Source organism: Oryctolagus cuniculus, chromosome 18, assembly GCF_051225735.1.
Source record: "Oryctolagus cuniculus isolate XC-2025 breed Fujian yellow rabbit chromosome 18, ASM5122573v1, whole genome shotgun sequence".
Lineage (NCBI taxonomy): Eukaryota > Metazoa > Chordata > Mammalia > Lagomorpha > Leporidae > Oryctolagus > Oryctolagus cuniculus.
Genome location: NC_142884.1, coordinates 13873091 through 13887025, shown reverse-complemented (window position 1 = coordinate 13887025; position 13935 = coordinate 13873091). Strand labels below are relative to the sequence as shown.

General features: G+C 59.4%; 1 protein-coding gene across 5 annotated transcripts in view; it reads left to right on the top strand.

The window, feature by feature from the left end:
• Positions 1–13935, top strand: part of GRIK5 (glutamate ionotropic receptor kainate type subunit 5) — a 58823-nt gene that overhangs the window by 36041 nt on the left and 8847 nt on the right. For 3 of the 5 annotated variants that reach the window (XM_089319049.1, XM_051836466.3, XM_051836469.3), the window contains exons 13-15: positions 5176–5292; positions 5427–5536; positions 7087–7260. In XM_089319049.1, the coding sequence (XP_089175175.1) occupies positions 5176–5292; positions 5427–5536; positions 7087–7260 (401 nt within the window). The remainder of the gene's footprint in view (positions 1–5175; positions 5293–5426; positions 5537–7086; positions 7261–13935) is intronic. The other 2 variants (XM_051836468.3, XM_051836470.3) reach the window with 1 other exon arrangement.

Sequence of the window (13935 nt, the reverse complement as noted above, 5' to 3'; positions counted from 1 at the left end):
GGGTGTCGGGGTGCAGAGAACCCTTTTCCAGGTGTGAAGTCGTTAGCGTGGCGAGAGGGCCAGAAGAGAGCTCCCAGCGGCCTGTCCTGTGAAGGGCCAGAGTCAGTGTGTGTGGCTTTGGGGTTCTGCTCTCTTATTGCTTGGGGAGCAGGCGAGGGTAACAAGAAGCCAGCAGGCGTGGCTGCGTTCCAATAAAGCATCATTGGCAAAAGTAGACAGATGGGCTGGGCCTGGCCTGAGGGCCAGTTTGCCCACCTTGCCGTCAGGTGTCAGGGAGGTAGCACAGCAGGAAGTAACTGAATCCCTGTCCTGAAAAAACAACAGGAAGCACTGAAACTCACACCCTGAGGAGGGGCGCTCCTGCACTGCAGTGCTAGGGAGCTGTGAACCGAATTCAAGGTGTGGAAGCGGCTGGGGTGGGAGGACAGGCTCAACCCCTTCTGCCTCCTCCAGCCTTGCAGCCTCCAGTACTAGCGCCCTCCACTGGCAGCGCCCAACAGGAAGCAGCCTGGCAAAGCAGGACGGTGGGTTGCACAAAGCCGGGTGGAGAGAGTGGGTTTGGAGCGGAGGAAGAGTCACAAATGCTTTGATTGGTTTGGGGGCATTTAGACAACCTTCTGTCATTTGCCCAGGTGGCTCGTCATCTGAATTCTTCCTGAATTCATCCCGGAAATTGAACAGCTGCCAGGGTCTGTGGTGGTTGGGAGACGTCTCTAACAAGTGGGTGTCTCTGCTGGGAGTGAGGGGGAGGAGGAAGAGGAGGGAAGGACAGTACAAAGACTCTGGGAGGAGCATCTTGCAGCATCCCAGCCTCCTGTTCTGGCTTCAGAGCAAAACCCAGATCTGACTGCCTCTCTCCCGCCACTCAGCCCCACCTGCAGCTTCTTGTGGGCTCCTTGGTCCCCACGGCCACTCCTGTACCTGTGATCTGTTCTGATCCAGCCCCTGGCCTGGCCCACAGGCCCTTCAGGGCTCTGGTCCTGCCCTGTGCGTCTCCTCCCCTCCTGCCTACTCCAGCCTCCCTGGACGCTGTGAGCTGCCTCCCACCCCAGGGACTATACCTGCCGGTCCCTCAGCCTGGAACCTCCACCTGGGTCGTGTCCTGTCTCCTCACAGTGCAGGGTCTGCCTGCAGTCTAATTTTTCACCATTGCCAGCTTGTCACTGCCTGGCATTAGTGTTTAGTCACTGCTGAATTTGCAAAGCTTGACCCACGCTCGACCAGTGGAGGGCGCTCAGCGAACATAAAAACATGGGCCTTCAAACAGTCCATGGAAAAATGGAATGAAGATGCAAGCTTGTTTTGGTGCAAAAAATATCTAAAAATCCATGCATGCAATTCAAAAGGGTCAAGAAAAGTGACTATTAAGAAAACAGTATGCATGGACTTAAAATAAACTTACCTTTTCATTCCATTTTTTCAAGGACCTCCTGGTATTTGTTGAATGGATGAGTGAATGGGCAGGTGGAAAGGGCAGAGTGGCTACAGCGTGGGGATAGAGGACAAGGTGTGGGCATGAGGCAGGTGAGGCCGTCTAGGGGCTGAGAGGAGAACCTCAGGAAGACAGCATGGGGCGGGACCATGTGGGCTGGGGAAGGGACAGTGAGAAGCTTGGGTGACAAGGTAGAGGCAGTGGAGGCCATGACTGCAGGTGTGGCCAGCTGCTGCCTGGGTAGCCCCGGGGGCGGAGACAGCTCTGCAGCCATGATGATGGCTGTGCAGGTGTGGGCAGTGGAGGCACAGAGGAGCCATTCTAGTTGTAGTTTAAAGGGTCGAGTCAGGAGGGCAGAGGGAGGGTCCTGTGCAAGGGAGAGGGAGGCTTGTGCCAGGGTGACTCTGGGTGCGAGGCAGTGTTTGGAGGAGGTCCGAGGACCCTCTTGTTCTTCCTGAGCCCCCGGGATCCAGCAGGGAGCCACACCTGCACCTGACTTCAGGTGCTCCAGCTGCACAGGGCTTAGGGCAGCAGACAGGTAAGGCACCCTCAGAGGGGACGTGTTTGTAAATCCCGGCGTCTGCTAACCAAGGTGGTCACCCTTTCTCTGCCTCAGTTTGTTCTCGCATAGAATGGTGGAAATGCAGGCAGTCCCAACGAGCTCCGCGGGGGAGAGCCCTGGAGGTCACTGCATCGTGTGGCCTGCATGAGGATCCTTTGCAGCACCCGGGAGAAGAGGCCTCTGCGTCTGGGAGGGCCCCCGGGGAAGCAGTGCCATTCCCGGGCTCCCTCGGAGGAGGATGGGATGTGAAGGGCAGCAGGTGCTGCTCTGAGTTGCCCTGGGCGGTGCTGGAGACACACGGCGACCCCGGCCAGCCCTGCCTCCGAAAGGCTGGTGGTGGGATAGCAGAGGCGCAGAAGCCCATCCTCTCCAAACTGAGCCGAGTGCCAAGATCCAGTGGTGTCCAGGTGTGGGGGGTCCGTGGAAGCTTCCCAGGAGGGAAGGGTGGGATCCAGCTTTGTGGGGTGGAGGGGTGTGGCAGGCAAAGCAAGCAGCCAGCGATGGCGTGGGGATGCCAGTCAGAGAGGCTGGGCTTGGTCAAAGCCAGGCAGCGTTTGCCGGGAACTCAGTGTATACAGAGCTTGTGACACAGACGGGGGGTCGTCAGCAAGCAGGCAGGCGAGACCTTCTCCACTGGCCCCCAGAAGGCCAGAGTGACGTGAGAGAGGACCCGGGGGTGGGGGTGAGGTGGGGTCTGCAGGCTGCTTTGGGGAGGGCTGAGGGGCGGGGTCTAAGCCTGAAATGATGAGGGGATGGCGGGGGAAGTATGAGAGCCCTGAGGTGGAGAATGAGCCTGCCGTGTGGAAGGGCGAGACGCGGCCACCGTGGTCGGGCCCGGGCGGGTGCGTCTCAGATCACGCAAGGCACATGGGCCACAAAACGGTTTTGTCTGAGGAGCTGTGACTGGATTGGGGCTTGTGAGTGGCGGCAGTGAGGAGGTGGTTGTTGGGAGAGATGCTGGTGGCCTAGGCCTGGACAGAGCCAGAGCCGCTGTCCTCCTCGTTGGGAAGAGGTCCTGGCGGGGGATGGGGAGTGGAGATGGGCAGGGGCATTCTGGAGGACCCCCAGGCCAGCGGAAAGACTGCTGCTTCCCCCTCTCTGGCATAGGCACTGAGGCCACTGTGGGGGCCTTGCAGGGTGGACCTCCGTGGAGGACTCCTGGGTCAGCGGTGACTGTTCCCACAGTGGTTCCCGGTCACGAGAGTGACAAGGACACAGGACTAGGATGACAGCTGCGCATGCTCACTCCCGGGAATTCCCCGAGTCACCCTGGACGCAGCCACATGTTGGGCGCCGGCCATGTCACGGCCTTGGGGCTGTGCCCTGTCCCTCGGCTCCTATGTTGTCCTGGGCCAGCGCCATCTCACTCTTACTCTGGGCCCCGTGCCGCCTCTGTCAGCTCTTGGCTCTGCTTGTGGGAGAGGAGTTGCCTTTGGGATCCGCCTCTGCTCTCCCGGCCCTGGACTGCCTCTCGGGCCATCTGCCGGCTCCGTGATCTGGGGTCTGGTTTTCAGCCTATGCCACCTCTGTCTGCCTGGCTTGTAGCCTTTGGGCCTGAGCCGTCTCTCACTGACCTCTGCTGTGTTCAGGACTTGAGCCATCATCTTTCTACGCGTTGGCACCTGTGTCACCTGCTAAGCGTGGGTTCTGTTTTAGGCCCAGCTGCGGGTTGGATTGGGGCTGTACATGGATTGTTCTCTGGCCTGCACCCCCTCTCCCCATGCCAGGCTGTCTCTAAGGCGTGTGCCTGTCTCCCTGGCCCGCTGCTGCCCGGGCCTCCTGCCCTCACACACTCACAGTCTCAACCCCTTCAGGATCTTGGCCCTCACGTCAGCTCCAGGATGCGGTCCCTGCTTGAATTTGGGCTTGGGGACCCCTGCACTTCCAGCTTGATTCTGGGACCCAGTTGAGGCCTGGGGGATGGAGGAGGCATTCCTGGACTAGGAGCTGTGGGGGGTGCTGGGCCCAATATCTTCTTTCTACAGATGGACAAACTGAGCCCAGAGGCGTGAAAGTTCTGGCCTGAGGCCATTGCATATGCCCTGGCTGCACCGTGTGTGTGTGTGTGAGAGAGAGAGAGAGAGTGAGTGTGTGAGTGTGTGTGTGTGAGAGTGTGTGTGTCTGAGTGTGAGTGTCTGAGTGTGTGTGTGTATGAGAGTGAGTGTGTGTGAGAGTGTGTGTGTGTGTGACTGTGTATGAGAGTGAGTGTGTGTGACTGTGTGTGTATGAGAGTGAGTGTGTGTGTGAGTGTGTGTATGAGAGTGAGTGAGTGTGTGTGTGTGTGTGTGTGGCCTGTGCCTCCAGGGAATGCCCCCTGGGTCTGCTTTGTGCTGTAGTCTGCATTCACCGAGTCCCCGGGTGCCTGCGTGTGAAGCACACACGTGTGGTGGTGTGGAAGTAACCGCACAGTCTCACGTGCAGAGTGTGTGTGGGGGGGGAGGTGGAGGAGGAGCCAGGCCCCTCCCCAGCCTTAAGGCCGGCTCAAGTCCCCGTGGGCCAGAGTGAGATGGCCCATTTGGATCAGCCTGCACATTCCTAGGGAATTCTGGGTGTGCCAGCCAGGCCCCGCTTCAGACATGGACTCCACACCCTCCGCAACTCGGGGCCACCCCTGGTCATTATCTCAGCTGAGCTGTGCGCTGGTCCTGGGTCTCGGGGCTGCCTTCACACTCACATGTAGGTCGCCGTGCCTGCGGGGGGGGGCAGGGGAGTAGCAGCTGTGTCCCTGGCTCCCACCTCTCCTCAGTCGTGTCTTTGCCTTCCTGAAACTCAGTTTCCCCATCTATAAAGCAGGGTGGCTGATGGGAGGGGCATCCAGGACGCTGGACGTGAAGTGTTGAGTGAGGCTGGGTGTGCAGCCAGTGCTCCGTGAAGGTACCCATCGTTCATTGTGAACATGGAGGTGAAACCCAGGGTGGGGCGTGGCTGCGTGCGGGGCAGATGAAACAGGGCCCTAAGATGAACTCGACGTGGGAGGGGACAGGAGGGAGTAGGTGGGGGAGGGCTGCTGGGCAGGGAAGTGGCCCGGGAACCCGAGTTCAGGAGGCGACTCACGAGGCCAGCCCAGGCTCCTGGCCCCTCCTGTCCTCCTCTCTCTGCCACTCTCCTTCAGTGCATTTGTCTCTAAGTGCCCGTCTCTGTCTCCCCCGGCCCCTCTGCCCCCACCCCACTTCCCCTCCAGCAGAAGGCAGACCTGGCTGTGGCTGCGTTCACCATCACAGCCGAGCGGGAGAAGGTCATCGACTTCTCCAAACCCTTCATGACCCTGGGCATCAGCATCCTCTACCGAGTGCACATGGTATGTCCTGGAGAGTGCCGGGGCTGGGGCCGGGGGCTGCAGGCCAAACCTCAGGGGGCCTGTCTGGCTCTGGGTCTCTGGCAGGGGGCAGGAGCGTGGGGTGTGGCTCAGGGCTCACTCCGTTTTCCCGCCAGGGTCGCAAGCCTGGCTACTTCTCCTTCCTGGACCCCTTCTCCCCTGCCGTGTGGCTCTTCATGCTTCTCGCCTACCTGGCTGTCAGCTGTGTCCTGTTCCTGGCTGCCAGGTGAGTCCACTGCCTACTGCTTGGGAGGGAGGGGCGGGGCCTCTGCCCTGTGGCTCTGACTTGTCTGCAGTTGTCTGGCTGGGCCTCCTGTTCACCCCTGTCGTCCCTGTCACCCCTGTCACCCCTGTCGTCTGTCACCCCTGTCGTCCCATCACCCCTGTCGTCCCTGTCATCCCTGTCCCTGTCACCCCTGTCGTCTGTCACCCCTGTCGTCCCATCACCCCTGTCGTCCCTGTCATCCCTGTCCCTGACACCCCTGTCACCCCGTCACCCCATCACCCCTGTCGTCCCTGTCACCCCTGTCATTCCTGTCCTCCCTGTGACCCCTGTCATCCCTGTCGTCCCTGTCACCCTTGTCACCCCTGTCGTCCCGTCACCCCTGTCACCCCATCACCCCTGTTGTCCCTGACACCCCTGTCACCCCGTCACCCCATCACCCCTGTCGTCCCTGTCACCCCTGTCATTCCTGTCCTCCCTGTGACCCCTGTCACCCCTGTTGTCCCTGTCACCCCTGTCATCCCTGTCGTCCCTGTTGTCCCTGTTGTCCCTGTCGTCCCGGTCATCCCTGTCGTCCCTGTCACCCCTGTCATCCCTGTCACCCCTGTCGTCCCTGTCACCCCTGTCATTCCATCACCCCTATCACCCCTGTCACCCCTGTTGTCCCTGTCACCCGTCACCCCTGTCGTCCCTGTCACCCCTGTCATCCCTGTCGTCCCTGTCACCCCTGTTGTCCCTGTCGTCCCGGTCACCCCTGTCACCCCTGTCACCCCTATTGTCCCTGTCACCCCTATTGTCCCTGTCACCCCTATCGTCTCTGTCACCCCTGTCTTCCCTGTCACCCCTGTCGTCCCTGTCACCCCTGTCGCCCCTATCGTCCCTGTCACCCCTGTCATCCCTGTCGTCCCTGTCACCCCTGTTGTCCCTGTCGTCCCGGTCACCCCTGTCACCCCTGTCACCCCTATTGTCCCTGTCACCCCTATCGTCCCTGTCACCCCTGTCTTCCCTGTCACCCCTGTCGTCCCTGTCACCCCTATCGTCCCTGTCACCCCTGTCTTCCCTGTCACCCCTATCGTCCCTGTCACCCCTATCGTCCCTGTCACCCCTGTTGTCCCTTTTCCTCTCCTTTGGCTGCCTCCCCACCTTTTTTTTTAAGATTTATTTATTTATTTGAAAGTGAGAGTTACAGGGAGAGAGGGAGAGAGACAGAGAGGGGTCTTCCATCCACTGATTCACTCCCCAAATGCCACAATGGCTGTGGCTGGACCAGGCCAAAGGCAGCAGCCAGGAGCCTCTTCCAGGTCTCCCACATAGGTGGCAGGGGCCCAAGCACTTGGGCCATCCTCAGCTGCTTTCCCAGGCTACCAGCCGGGAGCTGGATAGGAAGTGGAGCAGCCGGGACGTGAACTGGGGCCCTTATGGGATGCCAGTGTCACCAGGCGGTGACGTTACCTGCTGCGCCACAGTGTCGGCCTCTCCTCCCCACCTTTTGTCTCCTTGTTTCTCTGCTTTCCTCCCACCTGGGCCCCATCCACCCACCCTTGTCTCTGCAGGCTGAGCCCCTACGAGTGGTACAACCCGCACCCGTGCCTGCGGGCGCGGCCCCACATCCTGGAGAACCAGTACACACTGGGCAACAGCCTCTGGTTCCCCGTGGGGGGCTTCATGCAGCAGGGCTCGGAGATCATGCCCCGGGCGCTGTCCACACGCTGCGTCAGCGGAGTCTGGTGAGCGACTGCTGTCTTCCCACACCCAGGGCTGCGAGGGGCTGGTCTGCGGAGGGGCGCTGGGCGCTGCTGCAGGCGCTCGGGTGGATCCCCGTTCCCCAGCGCGCTGTGTGTCAGCGAAGGGCGTGGGAGAGCTGTGCCTTCAGCGCTGCCACCAGCCAGCTGTGTGGCCTCAGAGGGGCCACATCCCCTCGCTGTACCTCAGTCTCCTTATCTGAGGAATGGGGATAAAAATGGCCGTGTCTTCAGTGGGGCATTCTTGGGGGAGTGCTGAGCTGGACACGAGGGTCATGGTGGTAGCAGCCTGGGCGTGGCTGTTGCTACCCCGATTATCACAGACTTAAAGAGTCCCTGAGCCAGGGCAGCCCTCATGCCAGACACTCCCTCAGTGCCCCCCGGGGCCCCTGATATGAACCTCAAGAAGTGATGTCCACTCACAGCTTTAAAAAATGTGGAATTGGTTGCTGACACTTAAACTTGGCAGATACATGCACGAATGCCCGTTTCCCACTCTTCCTGAAAATCCAGATGTGGCCGCGCTGGCCGGCGGCACTCACGCCTGGTGCTGGCGCCTGCTCCAGCTGCCTCAGGTCCTTGGTTTCCGGCCTCGGCTCCATAAGCATTCACGTCGGCTGCCCTTGCCCTGCTTTTCTTCTGTTTGTTTGAGAGAGACCGAGTGTGCGCCCACGTCCTGCTTCACTCCCCACAGGACTGCCCTGTGGCTGAAGCTAAGAGTTGGGTCCTCAGTCCAGGTCTCCCACGGGGGCAGCAGGAACCCAGCTACTTGAGCCATCACCTCTGCCTCCCAGGGTGCACATTAGCAGGAAGGTGGAGCCGGGCATCAGACCCAGGCCCTCCTCTGGCGTGGGCTGCCAGCACCTGGCCTGCCTGGCCGCCCGCCCACCCTCGCCCACCCTCACCCTGCTCTTTCCCGTAGCAGCTGGGCTGGGCTCTGGTCCTGTGGCTCTCTCACCTGCTTTCCCTCGCTAGAACATGGGAAGCTGAGAAGAATGCTCAGGCAGGGAATATTCTCCCCATTTTAAGGATTAGAAGGTTGAGACCCAGAGAGAGGGAGTAACTTGCTAAAGAGCAAGCATCCAGCCCCCGAGGCTCTTGGCAGCCTCTCTGGGGCGGCCCCCGGCATGCATCTGGCCTTCCTGGGCTCTTCCTCCTCGGTGCCTCCCCGTCAGAATCCAAGCACACCCAGTGCCTGGTGAGCCCCAACACGAGTGGCAGGCGTCCAGGTGCCTCGTCCCTGCCCCGGGAGCCACTTCAACTCTGGAGGCCACACTCTGTTCAAAGAACACATCCCAGAGCTACTGATGGGAGACTTGCGCGAGACTGGCCTTAACGGATGGCGGGTTCTCCTTTCTGCCAGCTAAGTGGGCGTGGCCTGAGTCCCACAGATCCACTGGCAGGGACACTTTTGAGTCTTGATGCTTTTTTTGTTAACGTTTACAGATCTGCGTCATTTCAGTTTCCATGGCTACTGCGAAAACTTCACACTAAGGTGGCGGCTTCAGGCCGCAGTTTGTTCTCTGGCAGCTTGGGGAGCGCAGACGTTAGAAGTAGAACTCGGTGTCGGGCACGCGGGCTCCTTCTGCAGGCTCCCAGGGAGTCCCTCCCTTTGCCTCTCCAGCTTTTGGAGCCACCTGCAGTCCCTGGGCCGTGGCCTTTCCTCCATCCTCAAAGCCAGCGTCACCTGTGCAGCGCGCTCTCCGTCTCTGTCTCTCAGTCTCCCCGCTCCCGGCTTCCTTTCTCTGCTCTTCAGGATCCCTGAAGGCCACTGGATAATCACTGAGGCCACCTGGACAATCAGGGCCAGCCCCTGTCGAGAGCCTCCGCTGAGTCACACTTGCAAAGGGATTGGGATGGCGAATTGGTGGGGCTGGGGCTGGGGCTGGTGGTGGGAGGGGGCTGGTCCCATGTCCCACAAACCCCAGATGCCATGTCCTAATGTCTTCAGCATAGTGATGGGTCAGATGCACATCGTGTGCCGCTGAGGAAGCAGAGGGGATGCAGGGACAGAGAAAGGCGTGGCCAGAGGGTCCCCTCCCCCAAGGAGAGGAAAGTGCATTCCAGCAGGTGGGCAAGGGTGCATGGGCACTGCAGAGACCTGCGGGCCCTATCTGGTCCAGTCCCCACCTCAGATGCTGGCCGTCCTTCCAGCCCCAGTCTTTTTAGCCCCTCCTTGGCGCTGTCACCCAGGAAGCCCCTGCTCCCACTCTCCGTGGCTAGAGCCTTTGACCCCAGGCTCACTTCCTTCCGCGCCCTAGGCCTTCCATCCCCAGCATGTTTGCTCCTCTCCAGGCGGGCCCCAGCACAGTGATTTGGCCCCCATGTCCCTGCCCTGTGGGACTTACTCTCCAGGGGTGGGGTGCTGGGGGGTTTGGTGACTGGTTGCTGACCCACAGCAGCCTGGCCAGGGCCTGCCTCCTGGGCCCTCCTCTGCAGTGTGCACACACTCATCATCCAGGACAGCTCTGCTGCAGAAGCCAGCATTTCCAAGGCTTCGCTCTGACCACAGCCCCGTCCTCCTGTCTTTCCTTGGTCCCTGTGTGTGAGCCCTTGGCCTCCTGCCCTCCTGCCCCATTCTAGAGCCCGCTTCCCGTCCGCCCAGCTCCAGGCAGGCAGCTGTTGTCTTCACTTCCCCAGCTTGTCCTTTTTTCGAGCCTTCCTGGTGAGAAAATCTTAGAGCCCCAGATCCAGCCAGCAGGTGGACCTCCCTCCACCAGGGTCACAGGCGACCCCTGGCTGATACGTCCAGTCCCTGTCTGACCTGTGGGCAGCACAGGCCCCGGGAGCCTCCTTTTCCGGAAACGCTTTCTGTGCTGCTCCAGGGCTGCTGGGCCTCTGGGCCCCTCCTGCTCTCAGGTCCTCTGCTGGGCTTGGGTTCCCATGGCCTCGCCATCCCTCCAGTGTGCCCCACCCCACACTGGTGACCGCCCAGGGCTCACACACCCAACGCCCTCTCTGATCGCAAATGTTTCTTAACATCTCCTTTTCCACCCTGAGCTGAAATCCAAGGGTACTACACCTACCTGCACTTAGAAGGTTTTAAAAATCAGTAGACTGCCCTAATTGCAATATGAAGGAGGAAAATAGGCAGAGCAGTCTCTAATAAAATGACAGCACTAAGGGGCTGCTCAGGTGCGTGCCCTAAGGGTGGCTCCACATGCAGTGAGTAGGTGTGGAATGGTGAGACGATCACTCAGTAGAATTCCGTCAACACTGGCACTTTGAAGTAGGTGGCAAGTAAGTGTGTTTGCAACCACAAGTCACCATGGATGTGCTGCCCAAGGTTCTGCCTTAGTCACTCACATACAGAGTGACCAGAAATCTCCCAAAACGGTGATGAGCTCTCGGCAGAGCGAAACTAAACAGCATCCCGTTGTTCCTCACTGTGAGCAGGAAGTGTCTTCCTGGAGACCTGGATTTACTTACACTGTAAAACCATGTGGCAAGTACCTAGGTTTTTAGGTACCGAGGGCTTGGGCTCAGACAATCACATACGAGGCTGTTGCTGGGGTTCAGACGGGGCTGCACATTGCCAGATGCTCACCCCGCTGTGGAAGCCCCTCTGACCGGCGGAGCGCCCACACTGCCAAACTCCCTGCCAGAGCTGCTGCCAGAACCCACACACCCAGCTCTGGCTTCCTTGACTGTCCCTGTATCTGCACTTCCACCTGCCCACTGCCCATCTGCAGGCCTCTCCGAGCGTGCCTGACGGGTGTCAGACTAGCCCCCTCAGCTGCCTGCCAGGTGTCCCCTGACCTGACTCGGTTTCAGGAGATGTTGCGGAACCCTGGGTCACCATGGGTCAGAGTTGTGGTTTATTTTGCAGGAGGCTGTGTTACTCATTCCTCCGTGAAGGCCCCACGCTAGGCAGTCAGCACAGGACCACTGCCGAGTTCATCAGCATCGGCAGGAGCTGGCGGGGAGGGGTCTGCAGGGAGCTGTGTGGGCCACAGGGAGCCTGGCCCCTCTTACTCGGCAGGAGGAAGGACAGAGGGGCCCAGAATGACACGTGCCTGGGGGTGTCTCTTCTCCATAGTTGGTCACCAAGACGGTGAAGGCAGGGGCTGTGGGCCAGGTGAGCTCACTCCTCACAAACCCTGGGAGGAGGAGCCTGCGGGCACCCTCCCTGCACAGGTGCAGGGACAGAAAGGAAGCTCCAAGGTCACACAGCCAGGCAGAGGGAGCCGCCCGGGGTGTGGGGGTTTTCCAGGATCCTTCTGTTACCGATTTTTAATTTAGTTCCACTGGGGCCGGAGAGCGTTCTCAGTAGTACTTTCATCCTTGCCATCCTTCAAGGCTTGTTTTCTTTTTTTTTTTTTTTCTTTTTTTTTTTTTTTTTTTTTTTTTTTTGACAGGCAGAGTGGACAGTGAGAGAGAGAGACAGAGAGAAAGGTCTTCCTTTGCCGTTGGTTCACCCTCCAATGGCCGCTGCGGCCGGCGCGCTGCGGCTGGCGCACCACGCTGATCCGATGGCAGGAGCCAGGAGCCAGGTGCTTTTCCTGGTCTCCCATGGGGTGCAGGACCCAAGCACCTGGGCCATCCTCCACTGCACTCCCTGGCCACAGCAGAGGGCTGACCTGGAAGAGGGGCAACCGGGACAGAATCCGGCGCCTCGACCGGGACTAGAACCCGGTGTGCCGGCGCCGCAAGGCGGAGGATTAGCCTAGTGAGCCGCGGCGCCGGCCCTCAAGGCTTGTTTTCTAGCCCAGCACACGGTCTCCTGGTAGATGGTCCGTAGGCGCTCCCACTGGGTGTGTATCCGCGGTCGGCAGGGGCAGTGCTCTGAAACACTGACCGTGTCATTCAGGCCTCTGCACCCTGACTGACCTCCTGTCTGCGTGTCCTGTCTGAAATCGGCACCTGCTGTGAGGAGCGGATGCGCCTGTTTCTCTTTCCAGTTCTGTGGGTTGGTGCTTTCCGGACGTTGCTGCTCTGTGATGAGCTGCACAGGTGCTTGGGCCTGAGGTCCCCTCAGTCGGTGCCATCGCCGTCCTAGGATGTGTCCCCTCGCTCCTCGCTCGGAAGTTGCCGTTACTTGGCAGTGATAGGGGGAGGTTCTCCGGCTTTCTTGGCTTCATGTTGCACCGTCTGTCCTTGCCTTTCACTGCGGCCTTCCCAGATGTTAAAGTGTGTCTCAGAATCCTCACAGCCTTGGGCCCTGGGGCAGGAGTTGGGGAACTTTATCTGTCTTGATCCAGATTGTGAATGTTTTTGACTCTGCCGGCCACGTGGTGCTTGTCACAGCTTCTCTGCTCTGCCACCATGAGAACAGCCACAGGCTCCAGCATTGTGGCACATAGTGGGTAAAGCCATGCATCCCATATGGGTGCCGGTTCAAGTCCTAGCTGCTCCACTTCCATCTAGTTTCCTGCTTATGTACCTGGGAAGGCAGTGTAAGATGGCCCAAGTGCCTGGACCCCCACACCCATGTGGGAGACTAACCTGGAAGAGGCTCCTGACTCCTGGCTTGAGCCTGGCCCAGCCCTGGCTGTTACAACCATTTGGGGAGTGAACCAATGGATGGACAATCTCTCTCTCTAACTCTGCCTTTCAGATAAATAAAATAGATCTTAAAAAACAAACAAAAACAAGAAAGCAAATGTGGCTGTGCTGACACCAAAATATGAATTTCATATTCTATGTTGTGAATCATGACATAGAGAGGGGGTCTTCCATCTGTTGGTTCACTTCCCACATGGCTGTAATGGCCAGGGCTGGGCCAGGCTGAAGCCAGGAGCCGAGAGCTTCTTCCGGATCTCCCACATGGGTGCAAGGTCTGCTGCTTTCCCAGGCAGATTAGCAGGGAGCTGGATTAGAAGTGGAGCAGCATCGGCCGGCGCCGCGGCTCACTAGGCTAACCCTCCGCCTGCAGCGCCGGCACCCCGGGTTCTAGTCCCAGTCGAGGTGCCAGATTCTGTCCCGGTTGCTCCTCTTCCAGGCCAGCTCTCTGCTGTGGCCCAGGAGTGCAGTGGAGGATGGCCCAAGTGCCTGGGCCCTGCACCTGCATGGGAGACCAGGAGGAAGCACCTGGCTCCACCTGGTTCCTGGCTTTGGATCGGCGCAGTGCGCCAGCCATAGCAGCCACTTGGGAGGTGAACCAACGGAAAAAGGGAGACCTTTCTCTCTGTCTCTCTCTCTCACTGTCTAACTACCTGTCCAAAAAAGAAAAAAAAAAAAAAAGTGGAGCAGTGTCACCATACTGGCTCCTCAATTTTTGCCTTTTTTTTTTTTTTTTAAAAAAAAAGGTCTATTTATTTACTTGGAAGTCAGAGTTACAGACAGTGAGAGGGAGAGACAGAGAGAGGCCTTCCATCTGCTGGTTCACTCCCCAGATGGCCGCAACGGCTGGAGTGGGCAAGGCTGAAACAGGACCCAGACCTCCATCCAGGTCTCCCATGTGGGTGCAGAGGCCCAAGCACTTGGGCTGTGGTCCACTGCCTCCCCAGACGCAGTAGTGGGGGCTGGATCTGAAGCAGAGCAGCCAGGTCACAAACTGGCCTGATAGGGGATGCTGACACTGCAGGCGGCGGCTTACCTGCTGGGCCGCAACACCTTCCATGTCTTCCTGCCAAGCCCGCGTGACAGGTCCACTGCCTCCCGTCCCCGAGTGTGCTCAGTGTGGTTCCGGTGTGTGTTTCCACGTGCTTGTCCGCTGAC